This window comes from Nyctibius grandis, chromosome 16, assembly GCF_013368605.1.
Source record: "Nyctibius grandis isolate bNycGra1 chromosome 16, bNycGra1.pri, whole genome shotgun sequence".
In the NCBI taxonomy this organism is placed as follows: domain Eukaryota; kingdom Metazoa; phylum Chordata; class Aves; order Nyctibiiformes; family Nyctibiidae; genus Nyctibius; species Nyctibius grandis.
The window spans coordinates 7,413,100-7,434,377 of record NC_090673.1 but is presented as its reverse complement, the minus strand read 5'-3'; the positions used below and the strand labels follow the sequence as shown (position 1 = coordinate 7,434,377).

Sequence of the window (21,278 nt, the reverse complement as noted above, 5' to 3'; positions counted from 1 at the left end):
AGCTAATCCACTCTGGTCCCGTGACCCAGCTGGCACCCATCCCCTTCACATGGGTGCTATTGCTTTAATTAGTGCCCAGCCAGCACCTGGCAAGCCTCACTAGAAAATCCTTAGAGAGAGGCAAGGCATTAATTATTATCATTATAATTCTAATTGTGCTGCCTGGATTTCTGATCTCCTCCTTCCCTGGAAGAGCCTCTATTGCTGAGCATGGGATCGGGGAGGAGGGTCGGGTGGTGGGACGCCCGTCCTCCCTTCCCCATGGGGTTCAGCATCCACGCACAGGCAGAGTGGGGACAGCGGTTTGTTTGTGCTCGCCTACACGCTCTGGGAACAGGAGGATCCACTCACTCACCCTCGGTGATCCCAGCGGCGCCTCACCTGAGAAAAGGTGAAGCCAAGGGCTGGACTCTCACTCCCCCAGAGCCAAGCAGTATTTTGCATCTCTCACTGCAAAGCTGTGTTTGGGCTCAGGTTCTCAGAACACCAGGGAAAGGCTCCTGACGTTTGGTACCATTCGTCCTGGTGGCAATCGCTGCCCCACCACGGACTTGCCATCAGGGATGCGACATCTCGTCATCCACTCACGTGCAAAGCCCACCGTCGCACCTCCTGCAGCACCTTCACCTAAATCCACTGAATTCCCCCCAGAAATGGCTGAGGAGCATTCCCACATTGTTGGCTGTGGTGGAGATAGCTAGAGAGGCAGTGACAAATATCCGGGCACAGAAGGTAACAATGGTGGTATCTGAGACCACCACAGCTGCCAACTAGAGGAGTGGATCTCTGCGTGGCTCAGCAGCCCCCTGCTAGGATTAATTTGCTCAACCAGCCCAGACGTCCCACTTCTAGCTGATAAAAAGCTGTGGGATGGACCCTGCCCTAGATGCCAGGGACAAAAATCATCAAGCAATCCCCCAACCCTCCCTGCAGCCCAGGAGGAGGTGCCTGCGGAGAGGAGATGGTGCACCAAGAGTCATGTCAGTGACCCAGCTTGAGAGCCCTGGGGTGAGGATACCCCGCAGCACCCATGCTCCTCTCCCACCCCTGGCTGCCTTTGCCAACTCATGGAGAATCCCACTCTCTCTCTCAGCACATCTCCCCCACCTACCGCTGAGAGAAACACTTCATTTTCCTGCTCATCATCAGTTACAACATGTGTCCAGAGCAAAAAAATATCAATTCCCAGCATGGAGAAACATGTCCTGGCAGCTGCTCCTGCAGGAACACAGAGAGCAACCCTCTTGGCACACACTGGACTGGGATGGCTGAGCCAAACCATGGCTTGGTACAGAGGTATTCAGAGGACCAAGGCTCAGGGTGACACTGACACACAGTGGAGTGAGCAGCCCAACACCCAGTGACACAGCTCAGGGTCCCCGTCTGCACAAAAACACACCTCTGTAGCCATAAGGCCAGCCTACGTGCAGAGCCCCTTCCCCAACACCCATGGCCTGGATGAGGGACAGGACAGAACACCAGCGGTGCTGACCCCAAGGACACCCCATGGGGTGGCCCAGAAAAGCACCTAGACCCAGGCGAGCAGGGGAAGGAGTTAATCTCTCAGCCCAAGCTGCTGCTAGAGCAGTGCTCTGCCCGAGGGCACCCTCAGCCGCTGAACATTTTTCATTGTGCAGTAATGCTTTCCAAAAGAGTTTGCTGGATGGCTGCATCACCGGTGGATGCTGGGTGGAAAAGCAGGGTGGCATGGGCATCCCCCACCACCCCACCTTGCTCTTCCTACCCCTGCTCATCCCAGCTCCTCAGGCCCTGCCCACAGTGGGGCTGTCCTGGGATTGTCCCTCATCAGATATTTCCCTTTCCCCAGTCATTGTTGATTTGGGTTTCCATGAGCTAATACGCAAGACCCAAAGGTCACTGGTCTGAGGCCAGCCAGGCTTGTCACGAGGCAGGTGAGTCACATCTGACAAACCTGCCTTAGCCAGAGCAGGAGACACCACTAAAATGTCCTCCACTGCCACGACATGAGTGATGCCTGCCCCAGCCACGCGTCGGCACAGTGCTGCTCACACGAGGAGCTGATGGAGGCTCTGCCCACACTAGAACCATGTGCTGGACATCTCCTACCAGCCCATGACACTGCCAGCTGAGCTGGTGGCAAGTAAAGCGGTTGAAGGTGGGTCTACAACCCATTTTCACCAAGTGACCAGGCAACAATGATACTTGTGCAGCCAGTTGCTTTGTGGCCCTTGTATTGGGCCAGTTGGCAAAATCAAACCCACTGTCCCAAGGGGACACAAGCAGAGGACAGAGCAGCTCATGACAGGTTCTAGGAGCAGCTCCTGGGACATTGCTCCTGCCAGCAGCCTCCAGCTCTCTCCATGGAGGATAACTGCCCAGCCCACCTACACAGGTCCATTGGGGGTGCAGGGTGGTAACAGAAAAAAAAAACCCATGTGATTTTTGTTGTGGCCCAGGGCTGGGCCACAGTGCAAAACTGCCCTGGGGAAAAAGCCAGCACTTGCCACCATGGGGCAAGTGAAGGCAAAAAGCTGTCAGTACCTGCTTGCTGCCCTATCTGCCTCCAGACCTACCCCATCCCAGCAGACACTGCCCTGTAACACCTATACCCCACAGCCCCCCTCTCCCAACACTGTATTTTCTCCTCCTACCCCACCCATCAGGGCACAGCAAGGGCCAAGGGCTCCCAAAGGTCCAGGGAGCCAGAAGGCACACCACAGCTACAGGGCAGAGTCTCACCAGCAAGGGTCCCACCTCTCTGCTCCCAAGCATAGCAGATCCAGAGATGGTAGAAGTGTTCAACCAGGAGTCTAGTCCATCAGGAAAGTTCTCTACAATAAGGCAGCTCTAAAATCAAGCCAGAAAAAAACCCCAACCTGCAGTTCAGGATCAGGCGCAGTGAGGGTGATCAGGGTGAGACACAGCCTAGTGATCTTCTGGCAGGCCTACAGTAACAAGATAGGTCGAGCTGAGAAATCAGTCCATGGGTTAAGGCCTGGATGACCAGCACTAGAGACCAGCACTCCCCAGTACAACTCAGGCAGGGACTGGTGGCCCTGGCAGAGCTTAAATGGACCCTCATGGGCTGGGGCCCAGGTGAGGCTGCTCAGGGCCATTAAAGCCCATTAGTGCCCTGACACCCTGTGCAGCTCCTGCCCCCCCCAGCTCCCATGCAGCCCCCAGCCTGCAGCTGGTAGGGTGCTTTTGAGGGCTTATCTGGTCCTGATCACCCACCACTAGGACTGGGTGCTCAGGAGGGGTGCTGGGGTGAGCAGAGGTAGCTGCTGCAGGTCATTAAGGACTCGTTTGTGGAGGCTGCTCTAGGGACACCTGATTCTTTGCAGACCTTTCTCAAGCCACTCATCAAACCCCTGCTGCAGGCTTCACGGCACTGGTCTGTGAAAAAAAGTCTTGTCCCTGCAAAGCAGCAGCACCCGCCGCAGCAGGGAGCACCAAGGCAGACCCTGCCCCGTCCTTGCCAGGGGACTGGGGACTCTCTGCCTGTCCCAGCATGGCTGAGACAACAGTGCAGCCCTGTGGGGGCTGATGGGGACATGGTGCTGATCTGCTCTGCACCGTTACAGCCTCTGCTGCCTTCTCTCCCAGGAGGAGGAGGGCAGACCTGTTGGCTCCTCTTACACCCAGGTGTAAGCCCAAATTTACACCCCACCCTGGCACTCACCATGAATTCATCTGTCCCCAGAGCCCCTACAAACTACCCCCCAACTGTGGGTGCTGCCACGGGGCATTGCGTTGCTCATGATTGTGCTGCGTTGCATCATGCAGATGTAAAGCAGACAGGAGGTGTAATTGCAACTGCTGGGCCCATCTAACCCCCCCAAGACTAAATCCCCCTTGTTTTGTGGATGAGGTAAAAGACTGTCCACTCCCAGTGCCCTGCCATGGTAACGAGCTTTCCTGGACAGTCTAATTACTGTATCTTCCCAGCAGGGAGCGAGTGGCAGGTCTCCAGCAGCCTGCGTGACCCCCTTCCCCACGCAGCATCCGTGACTGAGCCCCACGCTCGGTGTAGAGAGGGTTTTTAGCAGTGGCGATGCCACACAGGTGGGTCACAGATGAGAAACCCCATCGTGCATTGCCAGGTTCTGGGCTGCATCACCCTCTCAGCAAGACACTGCTGTCACCCGGGGTGTCCCCGGGGACTCCCTGAACAGCCCACCTGGAGCTAAGGTTGGGCTGCTGGGACTCTTTCATCCCACACTGGCTCAAACCCAGCACCAGCCTGCTGGAGGTTGACCACTACCTGCCAGCCAGGCTCCCAGGGAGCAAGGCTCCGTCCAGGAGGGCCATGCAGGGCTAGTGGGGGCCAGGACCAAACACCTCCCAGCCAAACCTCTCCCTAACCTCTCCTGGCACGTCGAGTGCCGCCACACGATGCCTGTCCCCCTCCGGTTGTGGCTGCAGTTCAACAGCAGCGAATTGCTGGTAATGAGCCATATCTCTCTAGGAGCTGAGGGCCTTTGAGATCAAAGATGCTCTTATAGAAAAGCAAAATACAATCACCAGCTTTTAAAGGCTAGACTAAGCTTCTGAGGGAGTAAAAATCAATTTTCTGTAGATCTAATTTGAAACCATTTTAATGCTCATTAAGATAGAGAGACCCAAGCAGATTGTGCAGGCTGGGAGACAGGGAGGGGAAAAGAGAAGTTATTATTAACATTTTAGTTTAGCTCTTTAGTCTACCCTGAGCTCCCTGCTTCTGGCCAGCGGCTTTGAGTAATGCTATTGTTAGCACCAGAGTTGTAATTCTAATGTCTTCTTTATAACTGGCTTGGAAAAAATAAAATCCTGAAGGCCTTGACTGAATCCGAAGTAATGGAATTTATAGTGATGGAAAGAGATCTGAAGATGGAGAAACCCGCAAGCCCCCGTGCTGTCACTCCCTATCATGGGGTGGCCACGATACTGGGGGGTCCCTTCCTTCGTCCCCCACCACCGAGCACACCGTCCCGGCATGCGTGGTGGTGGGGGACCAAGGAAGGGACCCCACTGAACGCCTGGTCCTTGTGTGTCCCAGCTTGGCAGCCCACTGGGGCCGTCTGCTGGAGCCACTCGTCCTTCTGCTGGGTCACAGCCCCGGGGACAACTGTCCCGAGGGGTAACGCACCCCTCGGCAGCACCCCGCTCTGTCCCTCCAGCCGAGGGGTGGCGTGGGTACGGGAAAGAGCACAAAGGGGTATTTATTTGCCAATATCTGTGTGTGCTTGTGTGGAAACGCAAGATTTGGGACAGGCAGGTGCATCCGTGCAGCGGGCGAGGGCGTAGGGTGGTCCTGGGGGCAGGGGGACACGGTTCCAGCCTAAAAAAAAAGGAGCTTGTGTTCAAGAGCTTCCCGGCATCGCCCACCCGAGGCTCTTTCAGAAACACGGCTTCACCGGGCAGCTCCTCCGCGCTGTCCCGGCAGGGCCCCGGGGTGTGGAGCCCCCCGACCGCCGCGCCGGGCTGCGGCCGCGCCGCTCCGTGCTGTTCTCCTCCCCGCCTGCGGAGGGCACCAACCCCCCGGGCAGCGCCGCCGCACCCCGGTACCGCTCCTGCTCCCCGGCACCGGGACCGGGCACCCCCGCAGGGCGCAGCCGGGCCCCGTGTGGGAGCCCCAGCGAGGGGCAGCGGTGGATCATTCCCCCCCGCCGCGGCACAGCCCCCTTGGGGTGCTCCGTTGGGAAGCCCTGGCTAAGGATTACCCCCAAATTGCAGCACCCCGGTGCTGCGGTGGGTTCCCATCCCTGCTTCCACCCATCACAGTCCGGCACGGAGCAGCGGGCGATGCCGGGTGCATCTCCTCCCAGCACTGTCCAGCCCTTGGATGGGGACGAGGTCACTGTCCCTCACCCTGGCCTCAAGCTCCCATCCGAGTGCTGGCTCCATCCCCAGCTCCGCGGACTGAACCCAACAACCCACCTTCGACAGCAGCAGGCACATCAAAATTATAAGAAAAACTCCTGTGGGAACTTGCTGGTGTCCTTGTTTCCCCTGTGCTGCAGGCCCCGTGAGTGGGAATCACTCCTGCTTCAGGAAAAAAAACAACCTGACATACAGTTTCTGGCGCATTTTGACCTCAAAAAGTACAAGCAAGAAGATCTGTGTTTTGGCAAAGGATAGCATGCAAGTGTCCAAGCACGCAGCAGCTCCAGCCCTGTGGGGACTGGCGGGCAGCGTCCTCAGCGAACAGCAGCCAGGGCTGATCCCAGCTCAGGGAAAAGCCCCGGCTGTGGCTTTGGGTGAGACCTTGGGTCTCCCCTGGCACCTCACTGTCCTCCGCCAAAGAGGAGGGTCCTCTGTCAGAGGGGAGTCGCAGGGTGAGATCCAGGAACAGGTACAGAGTGTCTGGATGTACCACGGTGCTGTGTCCAGCCGAAGATATTTGCATGTTGGCAATGGGGATCCACACAAGTCCCCAAATTTAGCAGGGGCTGTACAGCACAGTACGATGAAAGCTGAAGTACTTTAAGCCACTGGTACAGTCAGGGAAACAAACATGAGTCTTCCTGCTCCAGATTTAGCTCTTTATTGATTTTCCAGCTGCATCCAGCAGTCGCTGTCCCAGTGCTCAAATTACCCATTAAAGACATCATAGAAATGGGAGGAAAACAAGACAGTGTTGTGGTTTTGATGAAAAACGTTAAACATCCCAAACAGCAATTTCTGGAAGGAAAATTTGTCCTTCTTAGGGTGGGGACCGGGTTACATTTATTCTTGAACAGCTCAGAGACACAGAGGGCTCCTGGCTGCTTGCAGTCCGGGGCATGGCCACCTCCCCAGCTGCCCCTGTCCTCGCTCCCCGCTCCGCTGGCAGCACCGTGACCTGCAGGAGGGACTCAGGGTCCTCCATTTCGGCTTGTCATCTGTGCCAGATTCAAAGAAAAACATAAAACCAGTTTCCAAATCCCCCATGACTGCACTGGAGGGGACGTGATGTCCCCTGTGCCCTCATGCTGCTGGTTCCCCTTGCCTCCAGGTACCCACTCCGTTGGTGACTGCAGCTGGGTCACATCCTGCAGGTCTGTCCCAGGGACCTGACCTGCCTGTTCAGAATCACAGAATCAATCAGGTTGGAAGAGACCTCTGGGATCATCGAGTCCAACCATTGCCCTGACACCACCATGTCAACTAGACCATGGCACTAAGTGCAATGTCCAGTCTTTTCTTAAACACCTCCAGAGATGGTGACTCCACCACCTCCCTGGGTGTCCCTGGGACTGGAGAGCTGTCCCCTGCACTTGCATCCAACTCCTCACCACAGTTGCAGGTGTGGGACCCCAAGGTCCTAGCCGTTGGAGATGCTGTTGACACCCCATCTACATAGAAATGTCCCAACTTGGGGCTTTGCTCCGTGAATAAAATTTATGACCCACCTTGTAAAGCGACTCCAACCCAAGGAGCTGTGCCACATCCCTGGGGTGCAGCGGGGGTGTCCCCGGGCTCCCCTGCCTCACCCAAAGGTGTCCTCGGAGGGGAGGGCTGCTCGCTGTGCCCAGTGCCGGGCCGGCTTTGCTGACTCAGCATCGCACACCCTGTGTAAACGCCCGCCAGCTGCTGCCCTGGCTGCTGTTTGCTCAGCCTGGCCGCTCTGTTTGTCTTTCGGGATCACGATGGAAGGAGATGGCCTTTCGGCTGCCGGCAAATGGGGCAAGGCAGCTCCAGGCACCTGCCCCAAGGATCCTCCAGCATCTCCGCTCCTCCAGCCCCTGCCCAGGGCTGGTACAGGCTGCTCATGGCTACAACTCATCAGCAAGACCCAAATTAAATCTTCCACGGAGCTCTAGAAGCTAGAGAAAAATGCACCCGCCACAGCATAACCCGGCTGCCATGCAGCCAGGAAAATTATTTATTATCGTTTCCTTGCAACAGAGATACGGAAAAAAGCACCCGCCCTCCCCAGGTGCAAACAGCAGCAGCTGCAGCTTCCACGTAGGGATCTATGTACATCACAGTGTAAAGTCCATCGGAAAAAAAAAAAATTCAGTCCAAGTTTTAAAAAAAACTCCCCACGTATGACCTAAAACCAGGAACCAGAAAAAAAAAGTCGTTGAGAAAATAGGTTGGGCCCCTCCCTCTTACTATAAAATATATAGATTTCTAAGGCGACATTTCACAAAACCAGAAGCGAGATTCCTAAAGAGTCTGAGCTTGCAGCCGAGGACACCGCACGGGCGCACATCCCACGTGAGAAGAAACGCAAACCTCCACCCACCCCACAGCCTCAGTGGTCACCATAGTCCTTGGTCTCCACCCCAGTCTCGTTGAGCACTGTCGTCCTCATGATGGCCTCGGTGACCGCATAGGGGTCACAGTTGGCCGCCGGCCGCCGATCCTCGAAGTAGCCGTAGCCGTCTTGGCCGACCTGACGCGGGATGCGGATGCTGGCACCTCGGTTGGCCACACCGGCGGAGAACTCGAAGATGTTGGATGTCTCGTGGTGGCCAGTGAGCCGCCGGGAGTTGTCCCTACCGCCCCGCGGGTCGTAGACGCAGATGTGGTAGTCGTGTCGCTTGCTCAGCTTCTCAATGGCAGCTTCGATGTGTCTGTCGGAGAGGAGAACGGGGCTGGTTTGTCAGTAGGTCCATTTGGGGGGTGTTCCCATGGCCAGGAAGGCTGTCACCCCCTCCTCCTGCACGGGGACGAGCACAGCCCAGGGGACACTCTCATATGACAAGCTGTTTTTAAAATAACATGAGCTGGGACAGCCCCAGCCCTGCCTGGTGAAGCCACCCCGGTACGGAGACACACGCGCTACAGGGAGCTGCCACACAGCCAAGGACACCCCAAACCCGCTGGGGACCCCCCTGAGGACTCACTTGAGACCCCCTTCTCTCCGCATCTCCTCGGTGCTGTAGTTGGTGTGACACCCAGCGCCGTTCCAGTTGCCGGTCATCGGTTTGGGGTCCAGAGTAGCCACAACCCCAAAGTCCTCACAGACGCGGTGGAGGATGAACCGAGCCATCCAGAGGTGATCCCCCATCTCGATGCCTTCACATGGGCCCACCTGGAATTCCCACTGGAAGGGGCAAGCGGACACGCCGGTGAGGACGGGCAGGTTCGTGCCTCCCTGGCCATCGCATCCCTGCCACCCTGCAGCGGGGGCTGCCAGCCTGGGGTACGGCTGAGCTTTACCCCTTGGGAATCAGCAACAGGGATGGGGAGCATGGAGTTAAGCAACAGGGCAGCTTTGGCGTGCAAAAAAAGGGGAATACGCTGCTCATGACTAAATAGAGCAAATTGGGGGGTTTTAATCAAAATGGAGGTAGATAAGCACCACGCCTGCCTTCGAGGCTGGGGCTGCTGGAGTGCAGGATCCCCCAACCCACCCTGCAAACAGCGCAGGGGACTAGCGAGGAGCCTGTTAGCCCTTCCTGGGGCTGCTCCCACCATGGCTGGAGCCGGGGTTGCGCCACCCACGGTGACTAAGCAGAGGGTGACGCATTTAGGGCTGCCGGCACGGCTTGGCCGAGCCTGAGCCCAGGATGCAGAAAGCAGCCAAGAAGGGCCCTGAAAAAGACAGGGCAAACACCAGGGTCGTTAAAAGTCCTGCCTCAGCGACACTGCAGATAAGCCCCCTGCTTATCACCGCCACATCAGCAGCGGGAGAGGCAGCAATTCGCAGGCTGCAGGGCCAAATCGCTGTCGGTCAGTCTGGCCACCCGCCTAATGCAATCAGGGACTCCCTCCGGCTAACTCCCAAATAAACCCAAATCCCCCCCAGCTGCTCCCCAAGGCCATGTCCCACTCGAGCAGGATGCAGACACCCATTGCTCTGCACGCTGCTCCCGTCCCGGCTCACGCTGTGCCCTGCATCCCTGCTCCGGGGAGTGGAGGAAAGCGCAGGGGAGCACCCAGCTCCACACGGGCTGCCAGAGCTCAGGCCAAGCTGTGCAAGGAGCTCACTGCAGTTTGGCTTGGCTGCGATTTCACTTGCCTGCCCACCCCAAAAGGCAGGGTTTGGCACGCCAAGGTGAATTAGGAGAAAATCAACCATGCATGTTTTCATCCTAGTAGTGCAACTGCTCCTAGCTAGAGAAAACCTATGTGGGGAGTCACTGGATCCCGGAGGAGCTGGGAGCTGCTGTGTTATTCCAGCCTCATGGTAACTCGTATCCATCACTGGAAACAGGGGCTGCGCAGGGCTGTCCGCACGTACCTGGGAGGGCATCACCTCTGCGTTGGTGCCACAGATCTTCACCCCCGCGTAGAGACACGCCTTGTAGTGGGACTCCACGATGTCACGCCCGTACACCTTATCTGCTCCAACCCCGCAGTAATAGGGGCCTGGAAAGGAAAGAGGAGTCACCACCCAAGTAAAGCTTTTGGGAGCAACAACAGCACTCCCGTGTAATCCCAGCACTCCCAGGTACCAGCCATCATCTGCAGAGTATTTATGGGAATTCAGTGGTGTTGCCCTCCATGGTGCATCGAGCCACCGGCCCCTACTCCAGGACCAGCAGCGTGAGCAATTCATCTGCACAACCTCAGCCTTATCTAGGCCGTTAAACAGGACTTGTAATGCACCAGTTGGGAGGTGGCCAGGAGATAAGGAAAGCTTGGCTTGGTCTGCCCCGCGGCACCTCGCTGACCCTCCGAGCACATCAAGCGTCCGAGATTGTTCTTACAACAGCTGACATTGTCCATGGCTAGAAAATTCAACTCGCCATGGTTTTATACGGCTCTTCCTCATTCAAGCAGGTCAGACGAAGATCTTCTCCCCGCCTTGGGGAAGGGAGATGTTGAAAGTGGCCAGTCCCCACAAAAGGCTGATTATGTCAGGTTGGGAAACCCCTGGCCCTGTCCCAGGGAGCAGCTGAGGTGCTGAGGCTTGCTCGCCCGCTGCAGGAGGGCACGATGTGCCGGTCCTCTCCCAAACAGCCATGGGGAGGAGGTTTTTCCAGCCGAGTTCTCCAGCCCTTGCCAAACAAGTCGTGCAGCTGAGCTGTTTGTGCAAGCGGGGTCCGGCGGGAGCGGCACCGCCGGCCTGCTCACGTGAGCTGCGGGGCACCCGGTGCTCTCGGCAAACAGCTCCTGACCTCATTGTGGCTCCTGCCCGGTGTCAGCCGTGATGGGGAAGCTGTGCCCAAGGTCGGGGATGGGATGCCTGCTGCTGGGCAGGAGCAGGGTGGGAGCCGAGGGGAGCACTTGGGTTGGGGAAGGGAGGGAGCACTCACCCTGCGGGCCGGGGAAGCCGTTGTCGGGCCAGCCGTAGGGGTGGCCGTTGATGCCCAGCAGCGTGTACTCCTGCTCCATCCCGAACCAGGGGTGGCTGTCCTTAACCAAGTCCATGACTTTCTTGCACGTGTGTCTCAGGTTGGTCTCTGGGAGCAGAGACGTCTGGGTTAGACCCGCGCCGCGGGAAGGCACCTGCCACGCTCTGCTCCATCCCACTCAGAGCTCGAGACTCCACCACTGCCAAGTGCTTCCCACAGAAGCCTTAAGGAAACCAGTGAGCAGATCCCCCCTTCCTGCACCAGTTTCCTCCTTGCAGAGCTACTCCATTGCCACAGCATCAGGCCACACACCAAAGGGTTTAATTAGCCGTCTCCCAAAACCACCGCTGATGGTCTATGAACACCCTCCTCCTCCTCTTACACACCAACACCCCAGGAGCCATACCCCAGCCCTGTCCTACGGGCATCCAACAGATCTGGGGACAGGGACTATATATCTCCCATCACTACTTCACCCCCATCCTCTTTCTACCAGCCTCAGCTTAATTACCCCTTATCTTTCTCCTGCTCCGTGTTTTCGGTTAGCACCCAGGCTGGCTGGCCCTGCCTTGGCCCTTTGTGGTGCAGGGGCGCTCAGGGCAGCCGGGGCTTCGCCAGGAACATACGGACATCAGAGAACCATCCTGACATGGGACAACGTGCCAGGCGAGGGGAGTGAGAGTTTGGACTAAAACAGCTGGGGAAAGAAGGCTGAAAACCTGTTGCCCCAGGGACAGGTAGCCTCCAGGCTGCAAATTCTGCCCTTTAAATTGCAATAAAAGACCCCAGAGCAGCTACGACATAAAGCCCAGAACATGGGGCTGGAGAGGAGTGGTGACATCTCCCTTGCACTCGTGCAGGAACTGGGGAAAGCAGTTCCACCCCGGAGCCCACACAGCCCTAAACACCCACGTAGGCCCACCCTGGGAAGAGCCAGAGGGTGCACCCCTCCTCTGCAGGGTGTCGCAGGGCTCTGGGCTGAGCTCTCTGCCCTGGCTCTGGCACCGGGAGCTCCAGGGCCAGGGGGTATGTTTACAAATTGCTCTGGCAGAGGAGCTGCCGGGCAGGACCCTTAACCGAGACACTTCCCCCATGGCTGAAAGGCATGACGCTGTTTGAAGAGGAACCAGCCCAGTCTTGCACCATCGCTGCCCGCAGCCTCTCCTCTCCCAGGCAGATGTGTGTGTGCATCACCCCGCAGATGCCGTCTCCCTCCCCCCACGCACACAGCGGGGACGTGGCCCCGCTTTTCCAGCAAATAACAGGTTATTTGTCAGCAAATAACCCCTCTGGGAGCCCCTCGGCGTGTCCCTGCAAACCGGCTCCCCCTGCTCTGCCTGGGGCCTTATCAAACGGACAAGACAGACCGTGAAAAGACCAAGAGCTGGCGTGCTCAGGGGCTGCTTGCAAAGCTCACGCCGAGCCAGCCCACGCTGCCCCAGCACCTTCTCCCTCCTTTTCTGCAGCTGCCCATCAACGAGGAGAGCAGCCAGGAACCCGGCACATTAAAACCCCTCCCGCGTCCAGCTCCAGCTCCTCCATGGTAACCCGCAGCCCCGGGGGCTGGGTGCGCTCGGGCTCAAAAGCCAGGAGATGCCTCCAGCACGCTCGAGTTGGCAAGTGCCGCGAGCTCCACTTCTCGCTGCTCTTCTCCTCGCCCTGCGCCGCTAAAACAGGCTCCTGCAAACAACCGCCACCACCAGCGCTTGAATTTCAGAGCCTCGGGCCAAGAGCTCAGTGCTGAGCTGCTCCCCAGTGCCAGCGGTCCAGAGCGAGTGGCCCCTCAGAGAGACGGCACCCTAAATAATAACGGGGTGACCCTTGGGAGCTGGGGTGTGCACGCCGGAGGTGCTCACCTGCGGGTTTCCTGTTGTACTTCAGCACTTCACAGAGCACCAGCTTGTTGGGGTCCAGGCAAAAAGGGTCCCTGAACATGCGGACGGGCACCAGGAACATGTCGCTGTTGGAGCCCTCCGCCTGCGCCGTGCTGGAGCCATCGAAATTCCACTCGGGGACGTCTGCGAGGCAGGAGGGAGACAGAGGGGGGAGTGGGATTGGGAAAAGGTATCTCACGTACGGATCGTGCCAAGTACTGGTGGTTTAGACCCAGGACAGAGAGACCAGGGGGGTCCAAGTGCCATGGGACCACAGCCGCAAAGGTTTTCTTGCACATCCCTGGAGCCCAGCAGTGCTCCCTGAGCATCAGTGTGTTCACCTCCCCCAGCACCGTCAGGGCACAAGCAGGATCAGACCCATCTGCTTCACCTCCCTCCGCCAAACCCCACCCGGATGCTGCCACGTCTCCACGCCTGTTTACCTGCTGGAAAGGGGCGAGGATCTCGTCCTCCCCTTCCCACCCAGCGCTAATGACAGAGATTACGGATTAAGCAAACCGCAGCGACGCAGGCTGGATATTTACCCTGCCGCTTGATGTAACCCCACGAGACAACTGCAGTGGGTATCGCCGGTGCCACGCGACCAGGGAGAGCAAGCGCCAACTCCCACTGCCCAAAGCACCCAGAACTTTTCCCTCCACCAGCCAACCATCATCGCGAGGCAGAAGCGGCGGTGTTACCTTCGATGCTCTTGGGCTCCTTGTCGAGGGTCTTTGTCTTGCAGCGCACACCCTCACCGCTGCCGTCGATCCAGACGTAGGTGACCTGCACCAACCCGTCCTGGGGCAGCCTCACGTACTGCTCCCGCACCAGCTTGTTCAGCTTGGAGCTGTGCGACACCGACATGGCGACGGCCCTGCGAGAGCGCGCAGGTGAGCACGGCATCACCCCTGGCTCATTTCCCCACGATTATTTTAAAAGCAACTCCGGCTCCCCCCCAAAAAATAAGACCCCCCCCCACAACCTCCCACCCGGCCCGGCTGCCCCCTCCCCGCCGCGGAGTCCCGTCCCCCCGCGGGACTCGAACCGGCGGTCCCGCCGCTCACCGGCCCCAGCGCTGCCCGCGGCCGCGCTCGCCGCGCTTTATAGGCGGGGGGGGGCGGTGCGGGGCGGCCCCGCCCCGGGGAGGCTGCGGCACCGCCCGGCCCTGGCCCCCCCCCTTGCGAGGGTCACCCATTAAAAACGTTTACTGTGATTTTTCTTTCTTATTAAAATATCACTTATTAAAAACATCAAGTATCACATTATCAAAATATCACTTTATGAAAAAATAACAAGTTATGGGCTAAATATTATTCAGCACCTCCCGCCCCCTCGCTGCATGTGTCCTCCCTCCCGGCACTGTGTTTTTGTAGGGTTGCTCTCTTACCTGAAAGTGGGTGTTTTGCCCCCCAGCCCTGCGACAGCGCTGTGGGGTGCGGAGCTGGTGAGGCTGGCGTGGCACGCTCCCCCCCCCAGGCACCCCAAAAGCCTCGCTGGGACCGTGCCCTGCGGACGTGTGATGCCTGGGAACGGATCAGGGTGCCTGGCTGGCCCTGGGGACACAGGCAACCAGATCCCTGGGGACATGGGCAACCAGATGCCTGGCAGCCCTAACACCAGCCCTGTGCCCTAACACCACCCCTGTCCCCCTCATCCTGCCCTGGACACCCCACAGATGACTCCTGCCCACCCAGCTTCAGCCCCTCACGGCTGCTGGGCTGCGTTTGCCTCCCTGGTGCCCGCGCTTTGAAGGAACGAAAGGCTGAGGGCTACAGGGAGAGCTACCGCATCCATTAACTGTTGAGCTGGAGTACAATTTCTCACATTTTTAAGCACCGGAGCGTAGTTAAGTGCCTTTAAAACCCCAAACCATCCACGCGCAGCAATGGCTCTGACCTGATTTACAGTCAGCTAAAAAAAATTCAGCCAACAGGTGTGAATTTGAGTAGATTATTTCAATATAGCAGCGATTTCCAGCCATCGAGCCAAACCCAAATCTCAATTAGGTTAATTAACCAGGCCGCTGCCTTCTCTGTTTTCCACGGATACAGGGTTCACATTTGTTAGAGCAGACACATCCAAAACGTGCCAGTGCACAACCAGGTGCGGGTGCAGACATGGCGTAAACAGCCCGTACCGGCGCCCGCTGGGTGTTATCTCAAATATTCTGGTATTTTTTTTCTGGGAGGAGGGTAAGATTTCAAATAAACCCCCAGCAAACCCAGCCGCGTGAGCGCACGGCAATCCTCCAGCCTCCGTTTTTAAGCAGATTTTCAATGTTACAAGAGGAGAAAAGGCTTTAAAGCATGACCGGGCTCCAAAACAGTTTGGGGTTTTGCTAATTCCCCCTGGTCTTTAAGGCAGACTCATGCTTGCGGCTGCCTGACTCACCCCCAGGAATGTTTTTCTGCAAAACGTCTGCACCGAGGCAGCTAAAAAAAAAAATAACCCTTCACAGTTGACGTCCCCTTCACCCAGGACATCTCCTCGCCGGGCACCGACCCCAAACCCCCAGCTCTGTTTTACTTCTGAAGGTGTTTTGGTCCCGCAGGCAGATGAACAACGGGAAGAAACCCGAAAGCATCAGCGATTGCACAAGAACCAGGAAATGAGATTGGCAGAGAGAGAAGCAAAACTTAATTAGCAATTTTGGTCCCCGGGTGGTGACATCAATGGCAGCAAGCTGCGGGCAGGCCAGCCGTCACCCGCCCCATCGCCCGCGGGCACTGCCCCGAGCAGAGCTCGTGCAAAGGAGGTCAGCAGGCAGGGACGTGCCCGAGGATCCCCAGAACAGCGGTGGCAGAGCTGTGCGGGTCTCCTCTGTGTCACCCGTGTCCTCGCTGCTGCCCAGGTGACGTTCAGGTCCATTATGTAGCTGAAACTGGGGTGCAGCTCCAAAGCAGCCACCTCCCTCTCTGGGGTATTTTGGGGACGCATCCACGAACATTGTTGCAAAGCTGAGCATTTCCTCATTCCTGTTTGGAAATCGTCCCAAGCGAGGTGGCAGCCCAGGAGGAAACATCCCCTTGGGTGTGCAACCCAGCGGCAGCATTTCCCGGAGGCGTTGCAACACGCAGCCGAGCCAGGGTGTGTGTGGGACACGCTGGCGGCTCTGCCGGGTCCCTGGGCCCCGTACACCCATCTCCATCCTGCTCGGGGAGCTGGATCCCATGGGACCAGCCTCGGGGCCAGCAAAGTAGGGGCTGATGCTGAGCTTTCACGAAAAGGGAGGAGGATGGAAATGGACCTGCATCCCTTGGGAAGCATCACAAACCCAGCCTGGGGAGGGGTGAGCCATCTCTCCGGAGCCCCATGGTTGTGACCATCAATGGTGCGTTCACGTGAGATGCCAGGGTTTGGCCAAGACCGCGCATGTCCCTGAGTCAGCTGGGCACGGGAGAGCCTCATTTTATTCCCCGTGAGATCCCCGGCTTCCCTCCTGGGTGTGCTCAGCTGTGTAGAAACACCCCAAAAGCACGAGCAGGCTCAAAACCAGGGAGAAATGAAACAAAATTCAGGCTGCATTAATGCTTGCTGGTAACCGCATGGTTCGGTGAGCAGAGCTCCTCTGCGAACGGCTGGAACCACTGACCACCAACATCCCCAAACGGGGAAGACAGAATAAACACCGGTAATCCCTTACCTGGCCAAAGCCCACCCGGCCCCGGGAGGGCAAACACCGCGTGTTTATGGCTGTTTGGGGGCAGCAGGGACAACCCAGCCTGCAGGAGCATGGCCAGGGTCCCATCCCTGCCCAAACACCAACACCGAGGCAGCTCACCAGATATATGACAGATGCCAAATGATTTAATGTCAAAAAGGATTTCAGTAAGCAGGAAAAAGTATTTCTGCCATAGTGCTGGGCACTTGCTTATTCAGGTTTTTTTTGGATTAAGTCTTACCTCACCATAGTCTGATTCCAGCCATTTCTAAAGCATCACCTCTATATGACACTAATGACGCTGAACACAATTCCCACCTGCATCCTTGAGCCTCCTGAGTAATATATTATCCCCCAAAGAAGCCCCAGCCAACGTGCTCCACGCTCTTTGCAATCAGCGGGTCCCTGCCCACTCCCCTCCGCGCCAGGTACAGTAAATATTAACCACCACGAGGCACCCGACTTGGGGAATCAGGGACTGCCCAAGGTCAGGCCAGAGGAGCTGAAGGCAGGACAGGAGCAGGGGAGTCCTTGTAGCAGTAAAAGGTCACAGATTAAATCTCCAGAGGACTTTGCAGAAGAGCGTTTGGAGCCGCAGCACAGTGCAGAGGGGTTTCTTGAGATAAAGGATGGCAGGAGGAGAAGCTGATTCTGCTTTATTGCTACAGCACAGACCAACCATCACCTCTGCCGTGGCAGCTGAGATGCCATCCCAGTACACAGCAGATTGCCCAGCAGCTGCACATGGTGTCACAGGACACGGTGGGGCCAGTCCCTTTCCCAACACCTCTTTTTTTGGGTGACAACCATCAAGCTGCAGCCAACAACACCCACAGAACTCTCCTGGGGAGACCTGGCCAAGGCGTAAAAACTTCCAGTTTTTATCTCTCTGACTTTGAGACTTTATCAGACTGAGCACTTCACAGCCTTGCCAAGATACACCAAAGATATTATAAAGCCTTTGCTTTAATACTAATAAAAGCCTTAGCAAATTTTCCAGGTTGAAAAACTTCAGTAACAGGACATGCTTTACCAAGAAGGGGCTAAACACGGACTAACTTACCTCCTGGGGTGACTTTTAACACCTTCACCCCAGCTACAAGCTACTGCTGCAGCAGGGCAGGAGCTTGGGGCTGGGGACCCTGCAGCCTTGGTTGTCAGATCCCTCCCCACACCTGCCCAGGAGGGATCACCCCCAGGCACAGGGAAAAGCAGAGATACCGGGATGGAGAGTTTGGTTTTTACTCTAAATTATCCTCTAGGGTTCAGGATGCTGCTCAGAACCGAGGGGTTTTCAGCCTGGCTGTCCCTCTCCTCACGTGCCACGGGTTAAACCCCGAAAGCATCACCCGGAGCCCTGGACCAAGAGCGTTTCCTCTCCCTGAGTTGGAGTTCGGGTCCAAACACCCACGGTGGTTTGTCTCCTGCCCAAACTGTTTGATGGGGAGATTAGAGGGAAGGCAAAGAGCAGGGTCGGCGTGAGGGAGCCCGGCACAAACACCATAAAGGGATTAGAGGGGCTGAGGGGGGAGAGCGGGTGGGAATTTTCCTGCGTGCGCCGCTGGGGAAGAGGCAGTTTCTCCAGGCGAGGAAAGGCTGGTGGGCAGGTGGGTGTGCATGGCCCAGCAGGTCTGCAATAACTGCCTGGGGATCCTGCCGGGTGCTGGGATGGGGCAGGAGGGGGCCAAGGTGGGTCAGATCAGCCCTGAAGGGTTCAGCAGAGACCATCCAGCACCGTCCGGGAGGGGCTGCGATGGCATTTCCCTGTCCCCAATACACGCTCACTTTAACGCTGTTCCTACAAAACAGCTGAACTGACAGTTTCTCTTTACAGTTAAAACACATTTTAAGCAACAGCAAATCTCCTTATGGCTAGATGTTTGCACCCAAACCACTTTCTCTTTGTTCAAGTAGTACTGCTGTACCTCTTTCTGTACACACACATGCACATATACATATATACATACACATAACTCTTTATGGCTGCCATACCAGAACACGCCTGGGGAACTCACCATCCCAACTCGAACAGTACTTCGGTGGCCACCAAAGTGCCCAGCACCAGCCCATGCCCCTCCTGCACAGTTGGGATCCTCCCGCTCAGACTCATCCCACACGTTTCCCCCCCCCATACTGGCAAAGCCAGGGCACCGCTCGCTCCTACTCCAAGGGAAGCCCGGGAGACCCCAAAACCGTGATTTTTCCTCCTCTATCCCCCTGGGAGGGCTTCAACCCACTGGTGGCTCCAGGTACACCAGAGCCAGCCCAGTCCAGGCAGGGGAAGCCCTGGGCACAGTGGAAGCTTCAAACCCTGCTCTGAACCAGGCAAGGAGGGGTTTCACACAGGTCCGTGTTGTCCTTCAGCCTCCACGCACACGCAAGAGGTTATTTTGGCCCAGGGCGAGTGTAGCTGCCTCTCCACCTTCAGAGCCAGAGCTAACGCACTCCTCCTGGAGTAGCTCAGTGCCAACGCGGTGAAGCTTTGCCCCTTCCTCCACGTGCCACCCTTGCCCAGCTGGTTTGGGAGGATGCCGTCCCACGGTCACACCTCTCCTGGGCGGCTGCTGTGGGAAGAGAGATCCCCTCTTGGCAATGGGGAGATAACGCCTTGCAACACCTACCGACTTTGAGGAGAGAAGAACTTGCTCAAGGTCGCAGAGAAACCCCGTTGCGAAGCCAGTGGTTCCCCTCCAGCCTCACGGGTCTGGTGTGAGCTGCCGATAAAAGCCCGAGCTCCCTCACGGCACGGACGGTGCATTAGCATCTGTTTGCAGAAAGCTCTTACAAATTATTTTGGATGTTATTTGCAGCTTCAGGGACGTGTGTGCATTTGTCAGGGTAAAGTTGCTCTCAACAGGCAGCAGAAAGGACTCACAGAGCTGGGGCACAGGGCACAGGCTGCCCTGAGCATCCTCATGCAGCCCCTCAGCATCCCCGCTCCTCCAGCCCACAGACAGAATAAAACCTGAGTACAAACCCCAAGCAGTTTCCCCCTGCAAGGTTTTTGTTTGAATTTAGTTTTTAATGCTCTGGCAATCACTTCAGGCTGCAGAAAAAGAAATACGGGGGGAAAAAGGAGGGTATGCGGCACACGCATGACCTCGGGAAGCTGAAGAACAAGGGGCCAATCTCTGGCCAAGTGGCTACAATTTGCAGCTTGCCCGTGCAGGGGAAGCAGCACGGGGCAGCTCGCACGAGCAGGAACACAAACCCGTTGGATGGGCGAACGGCCAGGCTAACCTTCACCCGAGCCTTCCCCTGGGTCCCCGCAGCCCGGAGCCAGGCGAGGAAAGGCTGCGGCAGGAGCCGCAAAACCAGGGCTGCCCCGGCTCGCTGGGGAGCGGGCGGTCGGGCCAGGGTGCCCGAGGGCTTCTTGACCGTTGAGAGGGACCAATTTCTTCGTGACCTCTGCTAAGATGGATCCGGCGAGCTGTGACTCACGGGGGGAAGTTCCTTCTTATCTCTTTAGAGAAAGAAATCACAAGTCGGGGCTCCCCACACCGCAGCCCTGTCCTGCGGGGGGGTCTTGCCCAGCTCCCAGCTTTTTCTGCAGCTCTTTGCTTCAGGGACAGGACTACAGATCCCATTGCTGCCCTGCGAAATCCCTCCCCGTGCTCCAACCAGCCTCCCGGAATGCAAAGCCAGGGGATTTTTGACTGACAGCATTTATTTTAGCAAAACTAAATCTCAAAGCACACCAAAACTCCCATAGCGGCAAAGTGCTCCGAGCAGAGTGTCTAAATAAGCAGCAAACCACCAAAAAAGATCAACTACAATTTATTGTAAAACAGGATTATAAGCACCAGCAAGCAATGAACCCAAGCAAGACGGCCGGCTCGCCGCAGCCTCCTCGCCCAGCTGGTTTCCCAGCCTGTATCCTGTTTGGCAACCCGATTTTACACAAATGCAAAGCTTTTTCACTTCCCTCGCTGCTCACACCAAGCCCTTGCTGATGCCAGCCCGGGTGTTCAAACCAGTGTGACTTTGTTTGCCAGAGTCATGAGGGTTTTTTTCCCCCCCAAATTAAATAGGAGGAGGCTCTTTGTTGGTGGATTTTGTTATGTCAGTGCTTACCCAAAAGCAGCGCTTTTCCCTGCAGAAGCAACGTCATCTCCTTGCAATCACGTGCTTTCAGGAGCTGGAACTTTAAAAAAATTGGTTAAGCACTTTTAAGGCAATTCTTAGAGCTTGCAGGATTTGGCCTTAGCTACACAGAACAAGGCTGCCTTGAGGAGGTGCCATGTCTGAGGCCATTAGTGCAGCTGGGTAGATATTTGGGGGCAAAAGCTTTGTTTTTTTTTTAAAGAAAAGCACCTTATTGCCAGCTTATTGCAGCCTTTTGCTCAAACAAAAGGCGAATTCTCGCAAAAGCTGACTTTGAGTCAACCCAGAGCGAAGCAGCCAGGTACGCTCGAGCGCTTTGGGTAGCGTGGGTTGAACCTGCAGAGTCTGTAACTCATTTCTGATCCTACAAAGCTACAAGCAGAAGCCCCTCTCAGGAGGGCTTTAATGCGAATTCAAACCAGACCTGCCAGCCCTAGAAAC

The 21,278-nt window shown here is 56.9% G+C and overlaps 1 protein-coding gene across 1 annotated transcript; it reads right to left on the bottom strand.

Moving 5' to 3' along the window:
• Nucleotides 1–7,880: 7,880 nt before the first annotated feature.
• LOC137671007 (glutamine synthetase) lies at nt 7,881–13,936 on the bottom strand. The gene is made up of 6 exons (XM_068414226.1): nt 13,771–13,936; nt 13,052–13,213; nt 11,157–11,303; nt 10,139–10,266; nt 8,799–8,998; nt 7,881–8,525 (listed from the first exon to the last, which is right to left on the bottom strand). The coding sequence occupies exons 1-6, from the start codon at nt 13,934–13,936 to the stop codon at nt 8,204–8,206; spliced, it is 1,125 nt and encodes a 374-aa protein (XP_068270327.1). The 3' UTR covers nt 7,881–8,203.
• Between the last annotated feature and the right edge of the window lie 7,342 nt (nt 13,937–21,278).